Source organism: Symsagittifera roscoffensis, chromosome 2 (genome assembly GCF_963678635.1).
Source record: "Symsagittifera roscoffensis chromosome 2, txSymRosc1.1, whole genome shotgun sequence".
Lineage (NCBI taxonomy): Eukaryota > Metazoa > Xenacoelomorpha > Acoela > Convolutidae > Symsagittifera > Symsagittifera roscoffensis.
Window position 1 is genome coordinate 25,420,484 of NC_087063.1, and position 21,774 is coordinate 25,442,257.

At 38.0% G+C, this 21,774-nt stretch overlaps 2 protein-coding genes across 2 annotated transcripts in view; both read left to right on the forward strand.

Moving 5' to 3' along the window:
* The window catches only part of LOC134840456 (proteasome subunit beta type-7-like), a 287,503-nt gene that overhangs the window by 42,721 nt on the left and 223,008 nt on the right, over positions 1–21,774 (forward strand). The window lies entirely within an intron of this gene.
* Positions 1,999–10,846, forward strand: LOC134838967 (serine/threonine-protein kinase ATR-like). Its single transcript, XM_063854339.1, has 2 exons — positions 1,999–9,598; positions 10,203–10,846. Exons 1-2 carry the CDS (start codon positions 2,062–2,064, stop codon positions 10,754–10,756), a joined length of 8,091 nt encoding a protein of 2,696 aa, XP_063710409.1. The 5' UTR covers positions 1,999–2,061; the 3' UTR covers positions 10,757–10,846.

Here is a 21,774-nt window from a genome sequence, read left to right on the forward strand (position 1 = left end):
TTCAACACGCAAAATTTCACTACATCATGAAACGTAGTTTTTCAAAACTGAAATCAAATGTCGCGGAAAGTGGAAAGAGCCGTCAAAAAAGTACGAAATTAATCTGGCATCGTCCTGTGTGATTCTTAAACATTTATGATTTTTCTTTATGGTGATTCTCAAAATTGTATTTTCGTAAAAATTTGCTCTTGATAATTTTATTTCAGCTATCCGTGAAATTTTTCGTAAATATTAAACAAATTATTTTTGAATTTATGATGCAGAGCGCTTTTTTGGTATCCAATTGACGAAATAGAAGAAATATTTGATTTCGAGTCAAATTTTTGTGTAAGCCAACGACGGAGTTTTTTTGTGATTTTCGCAGTTAAGGTTTCGCAATTAAATCGAATCTCCAATTGTCTGTATAAAAATGAATTCTGACCACAGTCAATATTGACCGCAGGCTGTTTCTTCGGTTTTTGGTTCTTTATAAAGATTCAATCAACGTAGTGAAAACTTTTAAAAGGGTCTTGATGGTTCTTGTTTGAGTTTTTTCTAGAAAAAATCTTAGAGTTTGTTCACGCACAAATTTGATTTATAGCGGTTTGATTTTTGGTTTCTTTTCAAGTTAACTTAATTTCTTATGTTAAAAGCAAGGCAAACTCCACTATGGAACAGCAAAATGTAAAGGCCACGAAAAACGTGATCGACTTCTAATTATGAAAGAGGATTTTATTTTTCAGATTTCTCAGCGGAAGAGAAACTTTCCTTATTGATCCTGTTTTCGCAAATTGAATTATTTTACCAACGAAGCGTCAGTTATACATTTTTTTTTGAAATTCACATAGTGTTAAGGGTTAAGGACAATTGGATTTCAGATTTAATTTTAGGAAATTGAAGTTATCAATAAAAATTGCACCGTGTTTTTTCGTTTCCTTGCGCCTATTGGCTCTTTTCCAACCTGTATATTGGCTTTGCCATTGATTTTATATTATAGATCTGTTATCAACGCGCATTTTCTGATAGATTTTCTAGTTTCGTTTTATTTACTCGTTAGAATTTGAAGGAGTACTTAGAAAAAAGTGAACCCGTTTGCTCTGCAGGTAGCACAAAGTTTTGCGGCCATATTTTGATGCAAAAAGGTTTTGATTCAAAAAGTTGCAAAAAGGTTTTGATTCAAAAATTTTTGATTCAAGCGAAATGAAAATAGGGTGATCAGAGATTTTGGTCAAATAGCAGATAGCAAACGTTATTAAAGCGAAATGAATTTTTCCCAGGTAAACAAATTGTCTCACCAATTCACTGAATCATTTTCTCAATTGAAAATTCTGAGCCTGTATTTAGTCTACGAACAGACAGTTTTTGAGCATGTCGGCATTGTATACTTTGCTTGTAAATTTATCAGTTCAGGTTAGTTTTATTTTAGTTTTTTGTTCGTTTTTCTTTATTCTACTTAGACGGTTTCTGTTATATCAACTTAATGGCATCCTATCACTGCGTTTAATAGGTGAAAACATTTTCTTATGCGTGTGATTTTTTGATGGGGGACTTGAAAATTGTTTGAGTTTTTATGAAACCATTTTTTTCTCAGCTCAGCGGTGTCTGCTCAAGTAGTTTAGGCTTTTTGTCACCGCTTCGAGATTTTTACTCCGATCCTAGTTTAACATTAAATTGGAATTCTTGGCATTTTTTCTGATATTGAACTGTATACTAGTCAAATCGAGACAAGCACTGGTTATAGTTTTTAAACGATTTATTTCGGCTTAGTGGAAGTCGTCTTATTTTCTGTCGGCTATTTTGCCCTGTTATGTTTGTGTTGTGTCGTAGGTGGACACTGATTTTTTTTTGGAATGCGAATAGCGACTGAAAGCGCTTAATTATGATTCTACATGTAATCCCCTTATGAGTAGTTTTGAGATATCTACAATCATTCGGGAAAAAACAACCCACTCTATGCAACTGTTGCCTAACGCTGGTCATTACATAATCAACGAAATGTGGTTTTTGTTATTTTAGATCAGAAAAATGATTTAACGTAGTAGATATGTAGTTATATTACTTCCCTAGTGCCTTGCCAATGTTATGACGTCATCGTCGATGTCATCAGCCGAACTTCTGTTCCAATCACTGCATAAATTCAAAAATTATATCAGCCAATCAGAATTGCCGCCTGACTCTCAAGACACCGATGAAGCGTTTGAATCAATTTGTAAAGAAGTTAGACTGCATTTCAGAGACACGATTACGGAACATCTGCAGAATAATGGACACATATACTTGAACTTATCAGACGCCGAGTCCATTTTGGAATTGATTGAAGTCGTAGTATCCGAATATAATCAAGTTTTTACTTCGAGCTTCACTTCCAAAAATGAACAAAATACAGACCCTTTTCAAGCGACAGAAGTTGAAGAACTGTCAACGCCAAGATCCAAAAAACCGAAACTCGATCTAAAGCGAGACGAATCCTTAGCTACCCTAAAATATTTCTTCTTTTGCTGTTATAACATTGTTTCTGAACCTTTGCTTGCTGAAATCTTGTATCCTAAATGTGTGAAAATATGCGAAAAATGTTTGGGCTCTTTAGCAAATCGAGATGAAACTTTGCTCGCAGAAGTTGTAGAAGAAATTTTAAGATTCTGCCAAGAAGTTTCGTCGGCGTTTCCATTGTTCAATACGTGGAATGGTATTCGGAACAGTCTGGATTATGAAATAGAATTTAAATCTTTTGACTGTAGCGACGAGTTTGTGGGATGCAAAGTAAATGTTCAATTTCAGATTTGCCTCGACAATTTTCTGAAATTTTCATTCCAAATTCTGACGCTCGTGTGGCGATCAAATGTCGAACTCTTGCCTAGCAGGATTGAAAAATTGCTTGATTTATTTCGTAATTGTCTATTCAATTCAAATGATGAAACGAAAGAAGTAATCATCGAAAATTTGGTCCAGTTTGTTGAAAATTTTAAGCAGATTAAGTTGATATCCCAAAACAAGTTGCTATCATTTATTTCCGACATCGCTCAATTTGGAATTTTCCTGGCCCAATCAAATTACCCACCTGTGAGAAATCTCATGAAATGTTTGGTTTCCTTAGCTTCAAAATTTTTTGAAAGCAATTCCTTGCCTTCAGAAACAAAGCAATTTGACGAGCTCGCCATCAGTATCGTTCAAAAAGCATTAGGTCAAAGTGAAGAATTTTCACTTATTTTCAATCGCATTGGTGATATGTTGAATGAATTGCTTACGATAGTTTATTTTCAAAAGTTTGACTCTGAAATTGATAATTTTACATATGGCACTGAGGCCTTGAAAGCAGAATTGCAGTTGAAAATCCAAATCAAAAGAATTGAATTTCACAATGTAGTGACTAGCGTTGCTAAGTTCGAGCAAAAAAGTGATTCTAAGATAGCACAATCATTATTTGAATCAAGTAAATCTCAGTTTATTGCAATCGTTTACACTTTTTTGAAATTTAAGCGTGAAAATTCAAGTAATTCGACCGTTATTTCAATGAAAGAAATTCTTGAAGATACTTTGATGCAAATCGACCTAAAGTTTAACTCAACAAGTTCAAATGATTCGGATTGTGTATCTTTATTACGAACAGTTCGTACAATACTTCATACAATTGCCTTTTTGGGACTCAAATCTTCAACTTATCTTGAAGTTTTATCAGCTGAACTGCTTTTCGACTGTGCCTCAGTTGTCAAAAAGTTAGTCTTCAAGTCTAATTTGACGATCCAAGAACTGACTTGTGGCCTGGAGGTTTTGCAGAGGTTTTTACTTTTGACTTTTTCTCTTAAACTAGAGGAGAATTTGTTGCTGGACGTAGCTTGGATATCATCCCTAGCTTTTCCTTGGTTCGATTTGAAGCTAGATTGGAAAGAACTAGAAGTCTTTAAAAAGCAGAAAAAGCACATATCCGTTTATACTCGAGCAAAAGAGTTAGTTTCTTCGACTGATATAGAGAATTGCCAAAAATTGATTGATTTATCTGGGGCAATTACATCACTTATGTTTCAGCACTTTGGCACCAAGACTGTTTCTGCATGTTTGCTGGTGAATTTGAAAAATCTTTTTCAAATTTCGTCCTCGAAAAATGTTCTCATGTCGAGTATACCACCCATTATATGGGTGCTTATGAAAAGTGAAGCTAAGATTGCTGAAAGAATTCTCATAACGCAATTTTTGAATTTAGAAACCTCTTCTTCGGCTTTGAATCATTTGAAGCAACTAGTTTACGCCTTGACGTACTACAATTTAACCGCAAAATACAGCGAAGAAACATATTTTCTAGATATTGATCCATTTTTGATTCAATTGCGAATTTTTATCAAGCCGGCTATAAACTTCAATTTAGATATTAAATCTTGTGATGATACCATTTGGCAAAGTTTTATACTTCCGTTATTGAACAAGTTGAAACGAAGCGAAAATTGTTCGAATGATGACATGTTAAGTTTTTTGCTCGAAGTAATACCAATTTCTCCAAACTTTGAAGATCTCTTACCATGCTTTCTGTCAGACTTATTTCGCTCGAAGACCGCAAATGACTCCGCTTTGAAGGCACTGAATTTAATGATACAGTATGAGTGCAATCAAATTCGACATTCGGAAAAATTTTGGGGCGATTTGATTAAATTTTTCCAAGAATCAACTCCGGAAAATGCAGAGAACGTTTGCGATTTCCATATTAGCAAAGCAAAATTATATGGATCAATCCTCGAAAGAATTGACCAGAAATCAGAACGCGTCGAGATTCAAAACTTTGTAAGCTTCGGGTTCAAAAATCTGATAGGGTACCTTTTCTCGAACAACGAAGAAATTCGAAATATTTCTTGTGAATCGCTGAAAATTTCCTGCTCGAATCCAGAAAATTTCAGTTTAAGCGATGCCTTTACGCAATTCAAGGAAATAGTCTGCGATACTTGGTCAGCCATAGTCGGTTTAAAGTTCGAAGCTTTTTGCAAAAAATCTTCGGTAAACAACAACAGTCCAGGAAGCGATATCCCAAACATTGAAAACCTTCACCTAGAGTTTGTGGAGCAACTTGTTTTCTTATGTCAAGCGTTTACAATCGAGCCTTCCCCAACGATTGTGCGAGATATCTCACCGCTGATTCTGTCAAGTTTATTTCTGCTAAACGGGAAGCTTGCACAAATTTACTGCAAAGAAATTGGAAGTCAGTTGATGAAAGAAAACGTGGATGACTTCATTAGCGGTTTTTTGGTTCAAATAGTAGCGTCTCTTCTTAGCCGAGGAGTAGATGAACCGAAAAGTTACTTCGACTCTAACTTCCCGAAAGTTTGTGAAAACTGGAACGGTTTTTTACTATCGAAGATTGTTCCGATTAGTTTTTCTTTGGCAAGTTTTGTTCATGACTTCGAAGAACGAGTTTTGAATTTCGGTTTGCCATATTTAGCCGAAATTGATTACAATTTTCAAGACTCGTTTAAAAAACGATCTATTAAAGAGGACAATTTTGAAATTAGTAAACTTTATTTAAGTTTCCGTCTGCTAGCGGTAATGACAAATTTCAAAAGCGTGTTGCTTTCGGGTTCTGCGGGAAAGGCGGCGAAAGTGCGACGACTGAAAAGCACCGTTAAAATTATCGAAGTCGTCAGTCAAGATACAGTTTCGTTGAATGACAAAAAGCTTCTAGATGTCTTGAGATTAATCCCCAAGTTGAAATTGGACAACTTCGAGAAAGTCTTAATCGAGGCGTACGAGAAATTTATTGCCAAATTGTACCAACCCAATTTACAATCATTGGCACCGCAAATAGCTTATGATGTTAAAAGTATTCAGAGCTTAGCATCGTTGGAGTTAATAAATAAACTTAAGCTATCTTTTCAGGACGATTTAACCTCTTTTTATTTTTTGCCTTATCGTCAAGACAACACTCAAAATGAGAGGTTTTTGAAAAGTGTGTCAAAAATTGACGAGGTCGTAGCTCACCTGGAAACAGTGGTTAAAGGGTTGAAGGAAGAGACAGTTGAAACAAAATATTTTGTTCTGCAAAACTTTCTGACTGTGTTGCAAATGAATCCTGAAGTCGGACAGTTTTTCGTAGATGTTGAAACTCTTCATGAAGGTCGAGAGTTGGTAGAGTTTATTCGCATTCTAATCTTGCAATTCAATGTCGATGATCTAGAGGTACAATTGTTGGTGTCACAAATATTGGGGTTTATTGGAGCAATTGATGCCTCGAAAGTAGTGGATCTGAGGTTTCTGGCATCCAAAACTGGTTTCAAAACTGAATGCTCAACCGAAACACTCGATTTCAAGTTTCGACTTTTGACGATTTTGGCCCATAGCTTGTCGTCGTCGTGCAATAGCGAACCGCGCATGGTAGATTGCTGCGCTTACTCGATTCAAGAGCTGCTCAAAGTTTTCGAGTGTAATCCAAACTTGAGTTCATACACAGGTCAAAAACTATGGAGCAAGTTTGACCAAGAAACCCAAGCGTTTCTCTCGCCTTACCTGAGGTCCAAATATTCCTATAACTGCAGATCGTTGTTGACTAGTTCGGAGGCAGTGAGGTTCTACATGGATGAAAATGTTACCAGCTACAAACAGTGGATTTGTAAGTTGGTAAAGTATTTAGCCAGTTTTGTTTCTGACCCGAAGTCTTTTGCCATTTTTACAGCCTGTGACGCCGTCTTTAATTACAATGTTGACGTGGCAGTTTTTCTGTTACCAGTAATTGTGATTCAACTAATTTACGAGAACAATGATACTTGCAAGTCTTTGGTCATTCAGGAGTTTCTGAAGGTGATGCGTGATTGTTGTTCCTCGAAGTGCCGACCGTTTGCGAAAGTGTGCTGTCAAACCGTTTTTCTTACATTGGAAACAATTTCTAATTATGAAGCAAGCTTGCGGAGCGAAAAATTATGGGAAAATGCGAAACGGGTTGACTCTTCTAATGAAAAAAGCACAGTTTTGGTGAAATGTGATATGATGAAAGAATTTCTCTCTCATATAATGTCAAACACAATTTCGAAAGCAGCGTTTGCGTGCAAAGCCTATGCTCGCGCCTTGTTTTACACTGAAGATCATTTGAGCAAACTTGATGATCCCGATTCGGAATTGAGCCTTATGCAGAAATGTTTCTTGGAACTAAACGAGCCTGACGGTGTTAAAGGGGTGAACGCAATTCGCAAAAGGAAATTGAACTCCATCGAGAAAATTTTGAATTATAAAAGCCAAAACCGCATGAATGAAGCGCTAGTTTGTTGTTCAACGGCTATTTCACAGAATCCAGCTTCAGTGGCCTTGATAAAAGAGTATTTAGGCTGTTTTTTGGCTATTGGTCAGGCAGATTCTGCAAAATATCATGCCTGGGGTTACCTGTCTGAAAACGATAGCTCAAGATCGTCTATAGAGCCGATTTGCATGGAGGCCTGCTGGCAGCTCTCTGATTGGTCAAAATTGACTCAACTTCTAGCCAATCACAATCAGGCGTTGACTGATGAATCTAGAAACGTCTGCAAAAATGATTTTCAAGTAGATTTTAGCAGCTGCATTTTGTCATTATCGGCGAAAAACTGGTCGAAGTTAGACTCAAGCTTAAAAGATGCTAGAAAAACTCAAATTAATAGCGTAACAGCAGCAACTATGGATTTTTCAAATGCATACTTGAGAGCGTATGAATCAGTTGCGAAACTCCAAATGATTTCCAGTGTCGAAATCGTCTCCCAGTTGCTGAAAAATCAATCCACTGATAATTTGGACTCAATTCAAATATTAAAAACATGTGATCATTTGGAATCTAGGTTGAACATTTTGCAACCCAGCTTTTCAATTTTGGAACCGGAAAGACAACTGTACAGATGTCTGTTGAACATCATCAAGGTCTCAATCGAGAAAACGGAGCAAAATGCTGACAAACTTCTGCAAATCTTAGACGCGAGGAGTCGGAGTTCTTGGTTAGAAACCAGTAAAGCAGCCAGAGCAATTGGATATTTCGACACTGCTCTGAAGGGTCTTGAAAACTCGCTTTCGGAGTATGGATCCAACGTCGAGAACATTCTAGAACATTCGTTGCTCTTGAAGAGCAAAGGGAACCATTATGAAGGTCTGATGATGTTGCAAAAATTCTTGGACAACCAAAACTTGAAGGTAACATCAGCCAAAAAAGTTGCTGACGAAATTGATCGAAAGCTGATTGCTAGAATTTATCTCCAAATTGGCAAATTCATGGAAGAGACGAGATCAGTTGACAGTAATAGTATCATCACTGTCTACAAAAACAGCATTGATATTTGGCCGCAACAAGATGACTCTTTTTACTGCTTGGGGTCTTACTATGAGCAAGTTTTAGAACAGAGCTCAGCTAAAGTAGGACATCATCAAGACCAAGTTCTCCCAAAGATCCACCAGTTTTATGTCAATTCCTTGACTTATGGAAACAAATATATTTTCCAAGCACTTCCGAGACTCTTGTCGATATGGCTGGACCAAGGTTCTAAACTGCATACTGTGATGCAAGACTTGGAGAAATCGGCTTCCCAGGGATCCGAGAAGGTCACCAGAGTAAAACTTCTCAAGGCAAACATTGATACTATAAATTCTGCTATGTTAAAAGTAATTCATGAAGGTAGCATTGCGCCTTACCAGCTGTTCACCGCTTTTAGTCAGCTAATTTCGAGAATTTGTCACCCCGTTGAGTCAGTGTTTGAGGTGTTGAAAAAAGTGTTGGTCATGTTAATCCGTGAATACCCACAACAAGCTCTGTGGCTGAGTGTTGCTGTTCGAAACTCTTCGGTAGCAATGCGATCGGAAAGATGTGCTCAGATTTTTGAAGAAGCAAAACGCCAAGCTTCTTTTGCTAAATTGTTCCAAGCGTCGACTGCCCTTACTAACCACTTGAAAGAGCTCTGCGAGAAGAACTCAAATGCCGCACCTCCTGATATGTACTTTTCACTGAAAACAACTTGCTCAAAACTACATAAACTGCTCATTAGTAGCGAGTTCTCGGAAATCATAATACCAAGAATGGATTCATTAACAGCTTCTATACCCGAATCGAAGCAGGATAATTTTCAACCTTTTCGAAACGATAGAGTTTTCATCCACAGTTTCGAAGATAGAGTAGACATTCTTATGTCAATGCAAAGACCGAAAAAATTCGTAGTGATTGGATCGGATGGCAACACATATCCGATGATGGCTAAGCCGAAAGACGATTTGAGAAAAGATTATAGAGTGTTAGAATGCAACGTGATTATAAATCAATTTCTGCTAAGAGACGCAGAAGCGCGTAAGAGACAGTTGCATATTCGAACGTATGCAGTTATAGCCTTGGATAAGGAAAACGGTTTAGTCGAGTGGATTAAAAACACACAGGCTTTTAGGCCGATTTGTTATCGAATTTACAAAGAAAGAAACAAGGGACTTACTCCGAGGGAAATCAAGTCACTGCAGCCTGCGAGAAACGCAGCCTCAGAAGTATTCTTGAATCTTTACCGTAACACGTTGATTCCGAAGCACAGTCCGCCGGTGTTGCGGGACTGGTTCACTCGTACGTTCACGGATCCCACAGCTTGGTTTCTGGCCAGACTGGCTTTTTGCAGGACGGCAGCTGTAATGTCTATTGTTGGATATATATGGGGTCTAGGTCAGTATTGAAGCAGTCATCTTAGTTCGAATTTTTGTCCAGTAACACTATTACTAAAGATTGAAAGCTCTGCAGGGTCTCTATGGGAATTCAGGGCAATGTTTTGTTGATTTCATCTCATTGCTTTTGTGATAGTAAGTGTATTGCAAACGAGCAGTGATGTCAGTTAAAACATTGACCGAAGAAATTGTTCGTGTGTGGGTGTTGTGAGGGGGAGTTTTTATTAGTTTTTATGTTTTTTTTTTCCGGCTGAAACGGTTTCTGCGCAGGTACTTCTGGCTTTTTTTACCGCTTGGTAACTTTTCGATGCTAATGTAAGGTTCTTTTGTTCTGTTTTTTAAACTAGCTTTATTGATTCTTATGCAACTAGTTTTTCGGCAGTTGCAAATTTTTCGCCTTTTTTGATATTGTTTTCTTTTCCCGATTGTATCGCAAGTTGTGTGAAGCTCTGCTTCGCATCTGTGTGGAATAATAAAAATTTAATTGGCGTATGTTTTTTGTTAACCCTTTTCAATGTGAATCTTTAAGTTTCTTTGGGGTTGAGCACAAAGTTTGAAAACATATTTTTTCAAGCTAATTCAAAACCTTGGCTTATGATTTCCAGGCGATCGCCATGGAGAGAATATCTTGTTTGATGCTTTCAACGGAGATTGTGTACACGTAGACTTCAACTGCCTCTTTAATAAAGGGGAGGAGCTGGAATTCCCGGAAGTGGTGCCATTCAGACTCACTCACAACATGCTTAGCGCGATGGGACCCCTGAAACACGAGGGCTTCTTCAGACAGTCCTGTGAAGTTACTCTTCGTCTGTTCCGAGAGAAGTACGACGCCTTGTTGAGCATCTTGCGGCCTTTTTTACATGACCCAATTACAGAATTTGACAAGAAGCAACGTGGAAAAGACAGAAGCTCGAGTTCGGGATCAAATAAGAACGCCGAAGTCTATTCGGCAAGCATGATTTCTGAGGTGAACCCAAAAGCTCAAGAAATGATAAACAGAATTGGCGAGCGACTGCAAGGAAAAATCCGAGTTAGAGGTACTAAGGACTACCGAAGCTTACCGTTATCAGTTGAAGGTCAAATAGAAAGTCTGATTTCAGAAGCGATTAGCGATGAAAACTTGTGCAGAATGTTCCTTGGCTGGGCTGCTTTTTACTGAAACTTGACCAATATTATTTTAAGTTATTGGATTTGTTAGATTTGTTTTTTTCGAAAATGTTTATTTAATATTTTTGTGTGTAATTTTGTTTTCAAGGATCAAATTCAGCAATACTTACATAAAGTGTGACGTCATATAGCATAGAACCCTCAGAACCAAAGTAAATTTGTGACCAGCAGTTTTAGTAATACAAAATCATGTACTTGAAAAAGGAATCATGTTTTTGTTTTTACACATGCGATCAGCTTAGCGTGTTTTTGCGATCAGCGTAGTCTATTATTACGAACCTTCTTTTTTTCTAACATAATTCGCAAATATAAGTGTTTACTTATTAGAAAATTTCAATGTAGCATTGGAAATTGCATTGCATCTGTTCTCTGCTTAAGCTTCCGTGGCTGAGTGGTTAGTGTGTGAGTCTCTTAATGTCTCGGTGGCAGGTTTGAATCTCAGAGGTAACCGAATTTTTGCACTTTATAGAGCTGCTTTTTGTCGTATTCTCGCAAGTGCTCTCGCCTCTGTGGAAAATGTTTAAGATTTGCTCCAAATGCTGGAAAAAGACAGGTTCAAGTGTGGTATAATGTTAAAGACCTATTGATTGTGATTCGGATAAAAATTCCAAAATTTTGTCTGTCGAGAAAAAGAGGACGAATATTTTTTCATTTTCATATGAAATTAGAAAAATATTGAAAGACTGACCTTCCAAGTACAGCTTTTAACGTATTTTATCACTGCATTGTCAAAGTTATTTGAAAATTTATTACCTGTTTCTTGTAGTTTTTCAAAGCTATTTCAGTCATTATTTACTAAAATTAATTACCTGCACAATAAAAATCCGAATTTGAAAAAAGAAATTCAAAAATGTGAATTATTTCATATTTATTTAATAAAAGATGTTTTTTTTTCAAAAGTTTGACTGAAATAGGTTGGAAGAACTGCAAAAATGTGAGAAGCACTGCAAGAAGAAAAAATCGTAATGTAATCGCAACCTGTTATCTTTGTTTTTGGTTTGTTGCCGATATTTTATTTGTTGCTTTTGTTGTTACTGAGATACATCCGCTGATATTGTGGGAGGTTCTCCCTACTCTGCCTAGTAATGATAGTTTTTTGGGTGGTTTTGAAGCCACAACAGGTCCGGATGACGGCCCAGAGTTTCGTGTCTTTCTTGTTCCCTAAACTGACAGTGATTGAGGAAATGTTCAGTTTCTTTGGGGGCCTGATTGCAGTAAGGGCAGTTCTCCCGAAGTGGTGGGTAACTTACCCTAATCAAGGTGCCGTGTTGAGTCTTAGTTGGTGGAGGGTTATTTCTTCACGTCTCGTTTCGGAGCTGTCAAACTCCCATTTGTAATTTTTCTGTGATGCGATTTTTCGAGCGTGTTGCTCATGCATCTGTCTAGTGTTCTGGCCTCGTTCCTTTGGCGCAGATGATGTCTTACTCAGGCTCCTCATGTGCAGGCTCCCAATCTCTTCTTTTAACCTGCTGCAAACTGTTCTCCAATCTGCGGGATACTGTCGATCCCCTCTTGATGTAAGGCGAGGCCTTCCTTGAGGGTTGATGAGCGGGTTGGTGTGGTCCGGATGGAGGTTGTCAATCTTGCAGAAGATGTTCGTGCCTTCCGCCTCTGCTTCAATCTCCAGACAGTGGATGTCGGCTTCTCTCCTTCTCTGGATGGTGGGCGATCCCTTCGGGGCACCGGTGATGGCACGGGCGACGCTTTTGCTCCTGAGCCGTTCATCCAACAAGGGCGCACGTAAGCCTTGTCGGCCGAGAGGAGGCCACACACCTTGCAGCTCAGCTACCGCAGGTTGCAGGTTGTTGTAGCTGCTGGTCATGCTCAGAGAAGGTGACCTGGAGGTCCAAGGTAAAACCCAGGGTGAACGGGTGCTTTGTGTAGCAGACCGGTACGCTGTAGATGTGGAGGGGAGGCCTAGCCTTGCGATGCGAGCAGTTTCTCTGGGATCCAGAGAGCAAACTATGCCCTCGGTTTTACCAGCATCCATGTTGATCTTCATGAAATGGCGTTTTTTCAGAGGACAGCGGCCTTCCTGCCGCCAAGCCAAGCTCTGATCCTGAGGAGGAGAGGTTGAGGAGGCGTACCGGTAGAGGTTGCGGAGAAGGCCTCCTCTCCGCACCTTGTCAAAGGCTGCGGTGAAGTCTATCCTAACAATCAAGGTCCGTTTGCGTTTCTGCAGCGCGTCAAAGGATCTTTGCGCAACACAGGCAATGACATTTAGAGTGCTGTCTTTGCGTTGAAACCCTGATTGCTCCTCCAGGTTGATGGCGTAGAGGTGGGCCCATGTCTTGGTTCAACAACGCCTCGATTTTCTAGATGTTTTCTGATTAAGGCAAAGATTCTTAGGTAATGTTTCGCTAGCGCTCATGGAGCGCCTATCAGTGGTGTTTTCAAAATTTAATTTTTGCTGCAAGTTTGTTTGCTGGATAGGAGTTCTGAAAGCGTCAGCAGGTTCCTTTTTTGATCTGTCGAAAGAAAACCTATTTTTAACTTGTAAAACCGTAATTCGCCCTGTTTTAGATTATGCCTCCTCATTTTTCTCACTCTTAGTCCCACACCCACGTCAACTTGACAATTCCTTTTCAGTGCTCCTAAATACGATACAGTCGCCGTTTTAACCGACCAAAACCTTCGCTAAATCTTATCGACTCAGAAGAAGTTTCCACTTTCGTTTTCAACCCCCACAAAACACTTCGGAAAAACATACTGACCTCGTAATCAAGTTCCTAGCTAAAAACCATTTCTCAAAAGTCATTCGTATTCCACCTCCAAGCATCGACACCTCTGAACAGTCCCGTCCCAGAACCACTCGCTGTGAGTTTTTCCAACTTCAGTTTTGTTACAGTCGGCTTTTAACCACGTAAGTTCGCGCGCTTGGACAACAAGTTTTCTCAACTTTGCCCTAACTGTCTCTTTTCACTCGACAATAGTTGCCATACTTTTAACTGCCCTAGAAATCCTTCCTCTTTTACTCCCGCAGACCTGTGGTTAAGACCAGTGGAAGTAGCGAAATACTTAGTCTGGAGACGGATGAGCAGAACCCGCTCAACTTAGGCTAAAGAAAAGAAAAGCGTTCATCGGTGATATTTTTGAATTATAAATTTTTTTGCAAGTTTACCGGTCATTCTAGGTTTTATGATGTCCGCGAAGAATCTGAGGAATATTGTCGCTAGCTACGAATGATCTCATAGCAATTTTCGATGATCGGAACAGCAGTTTTGACAAGTTTTTTTAGCTTGCGGGGGCGAGTGTGCTTCTGGTGGGGAACTAGACTGTCTCAAGTAAAAAAAAATTGGTATAACAAATACGTAAGAAGTTGACCTTGCTTTTTTTTATCAAAACCTCAATAACTTCCAGGATCATTCCCACTTGGTCTGTTGGCAAAAAGCGTGGCTTCGGTTCCTAAGGACTGGGCTTCCAGTCCCGCCTGGACCTCGTTTCTTTTGGTATGAAAGAAGTTCGAATTGTTGGGCTAATGTTTTTCTGTTAATTTTCGGTCGCCTTGTTCGCAAAGCCCAGAAATTTCTTCCAATATTAGTTTTTCTTGCTATACTTGCTACGCGCTCGTTAATTTGTAAATTCAAGTGGTGCGAAAACATTCTTGGCATCTGTGTTTTAAATAGCCATGAAAGATGTATACCCTGAGTTCAATTTTAGAGGAACGTAATTGCATTGAAAAGGCGGTTATTTTTATTCAAATTATAATAGTTCGAAACTGTCAATTGATACTGATTAAACTAAAAATTTTTTAATGGTGCGAGTGCTAAAATCAACGCGTTGCTGAATAAAAAAATCGCGGTTAATTTCATTATATGTTGTTTTGCTGAGGCAATAATTTGCTTTTTTACTGCTGATTTTTCGCCGTTTTTATGGGACAAAAGGGATGTTTTTTTGTTGTTGTTCCGATCATTTGAAAAATGTGGAAGAACTGTGTTCGGGTGTAATTTAGTTTTTTCCCACGCTAATCAGGTACCAGAAGTAATCGTTGGAATGGGTCGAGTGATATATCATGTTAAATCTTTTTCAGTCGGAATTCGAACTGCTTTCAAAAAGTTTTTGTTTTCTAATTTCAGGCTAATAAGGTGCGTGCAGGCGTACAATAGCTTATTGTGCTTAATTTAAGCCGTGAAAACCTAGTATAACTTGAGTAAATTAGTTGTGGAGTTTTTAACGCCAATTTACGAATCAAAATAATCAAAGTTGCAAAATTTTCTGCAAAAAGTTTGAAAAAGTTACGAATTTTTTGATATTGTTAACGTTTTTTTTTTTTCGTTTTTCTACGGCTACTGTTTTCCAAGTAGCCTTTCTTCCTATGACTATCGATTATGCCTATGTTCATTTTTTTGTTCAGAATCTTTTTTATCACGTTCCTCTAATATGACTATGGTCAATTTGCTCAATGGTTAATTGTCATTTAGCTTTGTAGTCAAGCTGTTGCGTGGTTGTTTTTAATAAGAAAACTATGATATAAAGTACTGAGTGTAAGTTAATATTAATAGCACCCGATCTTTGGGTGGACTCGGCCGAAGTGATTTACATCAACGTGAAATAGATAAATATAATATCAGCAAATATATTACATAACTTGACCGTTGGACATTGCATAACTAATGAATTATAGAAAGTTCCATTGAAAGTTGGTAGAAAGTTCATACTGTTAATGTCAACGGCATTACTTTTCCATCCTTTGAGAAACTTCCCATCTGGTTGAAAAGAATTGCTCTCGGTTTCATCGTAAGATCTCCCCACAAGCAATATGTGGCTTGCTGCCCTACAGCTAGCACCGCGAGGTGTCGCCATATCACCTTTTTGGATGTTACTGACGGTGTCAAAGCGTAGCTGGGTGTCTTCGGTTTTAAACGTAGAACAACACAAATCACCCCATAGGTACCAGAAAAACTTTCATGCCAGAAAAACTTCGTTTTGCAGCAAGACATCCATTTAGATTGCGGTTTCACTCGCACACGTTAGATGTTTCAATTCGAAACTCGATATTTTTGTTGAGTATCCGTTCTCTTGGAGATTCGGCTATTTTGGCAGGTTTATTCTTCGGATTGCGTGGTTGAGCTCTTGGGAGCTCCACTCGTTGTCACCATGTCATATAGCTTTGTAGTCAAGCTGTTGCGTGGTTGTTTTAATAAGAAAACTATGATATTAAGTAGTGAATTTAAGTTAATATTAATAGCACCCGATCTTTGTGTGGACTGGGCCGAGGTGATTTACATCAACGTGAAATACATAAATATAATATCAGCAAATATACTACATAACTTGATCGTTGGACATTGCATAACTAATGAATTATAGAAAGTTCCATTGAAACTTGGTAGAAAGTTCATACAATTAATGTCAACATTACATTAATTGCGTATAAATATTTGCTCGATTTGGTCAATGGTTGAAATGGTTTACAATGTTTGCTCGATTTGTTTCTGTTTCTTTGCCTTTTTCTACAAAAACAGTTTTTCAATTGACCGATTCAACTATGACTGTGTTCAGAACTTTTTATTGCACCACACAGAAAAAACGACACTAATTTGAAAAAAAATGTGTTTTTGTTAAGACTATTGTCGTAATATTCTGTGCTATTTGCACAGTAACCGGCTATCCGCTTCCATTTAAAAGCTTACATCACGTTCTTCCTACAAAAAGCAATTCAGACTGTTTACAGGCTCTGGTAACTTCAGGGTTTGTCCTAATTCGACGAGTTCTGTTAATACCAGTGACTTCTGTGGTATAGCATCAGGAAATCATGTTGGTGATTGCGTAAAGAAAGTTGCATGCTAAGAAGAAATCGTTTACAAACGTTTGTTTTAAAGAGCGTCATATTAAATTACAGTTTCCTACCTGTACAGCTTTATGTCTGAATAGTAGAATAGCCTTAACATGTCTGACAACCTCCGAAAAAGCCCTGAGTGTTTGAAGACTGAAAAATAACACCACCATATTACCTAGCTAACAAGTATAATCGCAGTAGTTATAGACCAGAATTGTTATTCACTTTTGCAGACAACAAAAACGTTTGGACGGACCGCAAAAAAAAATTCAAACCATAAATGGTGTCAAGGTTGCTCGAAGTTTGACACATGACTCAAAATGTTCCGCCTTGCCAAGCAAACGAAAAATGATCAAAAGGGTGTGGATGGAGGAAAATTAAATAAATGTGAAAAACTCCTGACTTCGTACCAAGATGTTCTCTCGCAGTGGCAAAGCTACTTCTGGAATCTTTTAAATGAGACAAGTCTATTTGAAATGGAAGATATCCCCACAGTGGCTGACCCATTGGACGAATTAACTATCCAGGAGGTTTCTATAAATGTAATGGAAAAGGCTACGAGAAACTTTCTTTCCACGGTACCGGGGTCTGCTAAACGCGAATGCCGTTGTGATATGTGCTGAAACAGAAGCCTTGTACGATGAGAATTTCAATACTTGGAACAAGGCTTTATAAAACGAGCTTAAAAGTTAATTTGGATAAGACAAAGGCTTAATTTCAGTCTAAAAATGAACACCTGAATAAACTGGAGTTTTTCCATGCGCTTGTTTAAAATGGGTTGGCAACAACTCAATACGCTGCAATTCTTGTAATCAATGGGTGCTTTAAAATGCATTGGTCTGAACAAAATATCTAAACAAATTACTAATTATGTTTTTCCAAGATGCAATAAACCTTCCAATTATCGCTCAAATCGAATTCTGCTACACGGATCAATCAATCTGAAATCCTCGACACGGTCAAAGAATTCTGCCATCTAGTTGACATGATTTCCGGTTAAAGCGTTGCAATACTTGCATCATCGCTCAGACTAAGCACCTTTCTGGACAAAGTTGCGGCAGGTTGCGCCTCTGCTGCTGAATAAAGATTTTGACTTCATTACAAGGTGTCATATCTACGGAGCTTGCCTCCGGACGGTCGATCTACTGCTCTGAAACCTGGGCACAGATCAAAGTGATATCCAGCTCTCCTTAGAGTTCTGATAAGAAAGCTTTGTGTCGGATTACAAGAGTCACGTGTTAAGACAGAATTACCAACGGAGCAGTAATTAAAATGACAGGTCTTGTTGATCTGGGCAAGCTACAAGTTCGGACTCCGCTACGCTACGATGGTTTGTTCATGTTCAACGAAGAAAATAGCCATGCGCTCAAATCGACTGACTGTGTTTCAGTCCCAGGGAAAAGACCAGCAGGGAGACCTAAAAATGCTTAATCGATTGTTTCAAACGGGACCTGATTAGTTCAAGTTTTAAACCTACGAATTGCCTTGATCGATCGGTATGGAGAAACGTATTAGCTTCAATCAAATAGCTTGAGTGCTGTTAAGAATGTCTTCATTTGAATGCTGGAATTTGGGAAGCTATCCAAATATACCCTTGCTTGCGTATTTTCCGAATGTCTAATGCCGCCACAATGGGAAAACGGACAATAAACGCATTAGTAGTAGTAGTTGATGGACGTTAAAAGGACTGGAGGAAATCACAAATTAATTTCAACAATGAACACAAGGCACACTAGCATCAGAACAATTTTTACGGTTGCGCTTAACAAGCGTTATCAAACTAGAAAATAAATTTTTTCGAGTTGTCGCATCTTGGATTTATTTTGTTTTTTTTTGCGCGCATTTTTTTACTGTTGTTTTTAGTGTTTGATTTACGCCTTCGTTATTTTATTTAACTTGACTTCGTATTTCCTTCTATTTTTTTGTTTTGTTAAAAAAAAATTACTCGGCCTAAGTTGTTTCGGCTGATTTTTTATCGGTTTTTGAACCAATTTTGGACCGTTTCTATATCAACACTTTTTAGCAGTCTCCTCTGCATGTTTTACCAATCGTTTTGTTGAAATTTTTTTTTTTTCATTTTGCATTGAAAATTTTAGTTGTTCTCAGAAAATTGTGATTTCAAAAAAATGATATCAATTGAAAGACCGTCTTTTTCACTTGACCCTTTTGTCTATAGCCTTCGAAAAATCTGGGGGAATATTTGAACCATATTTTTTGATTTCTTTAATTTTCTCGAAAACTACCCCTCTCAAATATGAGTTTTTGGGTTTCCATAAATTGAGCTGTTTTGCAAAGCTGTCCTGCCTAAGTGGCTATTGCCAAGTTTTATTTGCACAAAGTTATGGCCCTCAGAATAGTCAAATTTTTGATTTATGACCGTTTTGTGATTCTTTTCGCTTTTTCTCGAAAACTAAATTTATCGTTTTTTTTTTGCTCTGCGCATTTTTCTTTAATGATGCGTTCAGTGTTGATTCAGTCCTACAAATTGTAGTTTTACTAGCCTGACTTTGTATTTCGCTGTTTTTCTGTTCGGCTTAAAAATTTTTTCGGCCCAAATTATTTCGGCCTATTATTTATCGGCTTAATGACCGAATTTTGGGTCGTTTAAAAAAAAAACACAATCCTTAAGTTAGTTTTTTTGCTTACTTGTCGGTTTGTTGCATTTTTAAAAGTTGAAAGTTTTCCAAACTCTTTGGAAAAATTTTAAGTTTTTCACAGAAACTGCTACTGATTTTCAAAGAAAGTGTCATTTGAAAATTCGCCTACTCCCTCGTGTGTTTTCCCCTAGTCTCTTTTTACTTAACCCCTTTGTCTACAGCCCTCGAAAGTCTGTGGCGAATACTCGAAAACTATACCTCTCAAATCTAAATTATTCGTTTTAATTTATAGAACGGTTTTGAAAAGCCCAAAATTTTTTACTCAAAAAGTTATGGCCCTCGGAATAGTCAAATTTTTGGTGTGTGACCGTTTTGTGAATCTTTTTGACTTTTCTCGAAAATTAATCTCTTAAATTGATGTTGAGGGTTCAATGGCGATAACAGGTAGTGGGAAACTCCCCTGCATTAGCGGCCATTCACAAAGTTTTTTTTACAAATTTATCGCCCTCGGAGAAGTCTAGTTTTGATTTTTTGATCGTTTTTTAAAATTTTTGAATATTCACGAGAACGGGCCTCCCAAATGTGAGATTTTGAGGTAAATCGAAGTTATATATTGCGTGAAACCCATTTGCATAAGAGGCTACGCCTTATTTTTTGACACAAAATTAGGATTCTCAGAAACGTCAAGTTATTGATTTGTTGACCGTTTCTTGGACTTTTCTCGCTAACTATCCTGATTCTGCCAAATTTGATACCATAGGTTTAATCGAAACGACTGGTTGTTAAAAGCTTAATTTGTAGTTGGCTTCGCCAAGTTTGTTCATGAAAGAAAGTTATTGCCTTTAAGCAAGTCGAAGTTTTGAAACTTTACAGTTTTTTGGAAAGCTTTTGACTTTACGCAAAAACTAACGAGCCAATTCTCAGATTGTGTTCAATCGAGAAACCCGGTTGAACACAACCTGTGTTCAATCGAGAAACATCTCTGCTTAAGCGGCCACAGTCTGCTTTTTGCAGAAAAAGATTATGGATTTTGGAAATCCTTTTCACCGTTTCAATGAATTTTTGACCGTTTTTTTTTTAGAAAATATCGGAATTTTCTTAAAATTTACACGATCAAATCTGATATGAATAGTTTGAAAAAACCAGTTGACAGAAATGGTTTTGATGATGGCTCCTGCAGAAGCGGCGAGTCCTTATCTTTTTAGAGAGAAATGTTATCTCCTCGGGAAAATTGATTCTCTCATAACTTTTCACTCTTTTCACATATTTTAGCAGAGAAACAGCTAAGTTTTTGAGCAAAATCCAATGTTTGAAATCTCATTTTTTGTCGCATCAGTATAGCAAAATCCTTCAATATCAAAAACGCACCTCCAACTTTAGATGGTCCCCTTGTTGTTTTTCATCGAGACGTACAAACGTTTTGCTTCACATAGTTTTTTTTCAACATTTAATTTTTTTCGAGTTTTCTTATGTTTGAGTTGCATCGCAAGTGGGGCGAAGTTCTGCTTCGCCTCTGTGTAACATTAAATTAAACTAGTTCGAACAGTTTTGATGGCTCGTTCTTTTATCACTCGGACTTCTACTGTTTCACAAATTAACAATTAATAGAACGCTAATTTTTCAATTCTAATTCTGGTAATAGCCGCATGCTGAGCGGCACGCATGCAAGTAGGCTGGTCCCCGTTTGAAACGTATGATCCAGTAAGGCGGGATCGAGCATATTTGAGAGCAGTAATGGAGCGGGATAGCGTAGTATGGGGCACTCTCTTCATAACCATTAGCTCCGGAGCTCGAATCTAGCAGTCGCCATAAGATTGTTTAAATGACCTAATTCTTTTCAATAGGAAGTTTCATATTTTTGGGCATTTATAGAGCTATTTTTTGCCTTTTTTTCGCATTACGAGGCCAAACTGTGCATTTTGTGAATTGTAAGCGGATTCCGCAACAAGGACGCGCCATTTGTTCTTCTTTTGTTCATTCATTTCCTTTGATCGTTCCAACCAAATTTAACATGTTTAAAGACTTGTCACTGGAATCCAGGAACATACAGACACAAAATTGTGCGCCTATCCAGTGCACAGTTTGGCCTCGTAATGCGCCTCTTGGTAAGAACTTTATCGCAGTCTTGACTTATTTGCGCTTATGAGGTATGTTCTGCCAGTGAAGCGCTTAAGCTATATTTTGTATCAAGTCGTCTGCTGAAACTTTGCTCCAGCTGGTAAGAGTCAGTTATGCTCAAGCTTATAATTTTAGCCATGCCAGCTTTGATGGAAAGATTTTTTGGCTAAACGATACGGATAGTTGTAAATCATTTTAGTATTTTCAGGTTGATGGGTTTTGTTTTTGAGAGCCGACTTCTGTTGTAGTTAGAACTGCTGCCAATGATTCGTGCCTACCTGGGCTTACGAAGCTCGTCTGAATTTTCGATCCAAAATGGGCACCTTCTCCGCAATTTTCCTCTGACTAGCAGGAGAACCATTCAAAGACGCTTAAAACACGATGATGATGACCCTAAACTGAACATCAAATCCAGAGGAAACAAGAGTCAAAAGGTCAGCGCTGGCATCCGCTCGGTGAAAGAAAACAAATCTGAAGATTTAAAGCTAAGTTTTTATGACAAGAATCGGGTATTGG

Bases quoted from the DNA above. Each gene is read 5' to 3' on its own strand.
- LOC134838967 (XM_063854339.1), top strand. From the start codon at position 2,062: ATGACGTCATCGTCGATGTCATCAGCCGAACTTCTGTTCCAATCACTG. The intron at 9,599-10,202 runs GTCAGTATTGAA...TATGATTTCCAG, and splicing joins TGGATATATATGGGGTCTAG to GCGATCGCCATGGAGAGAAT.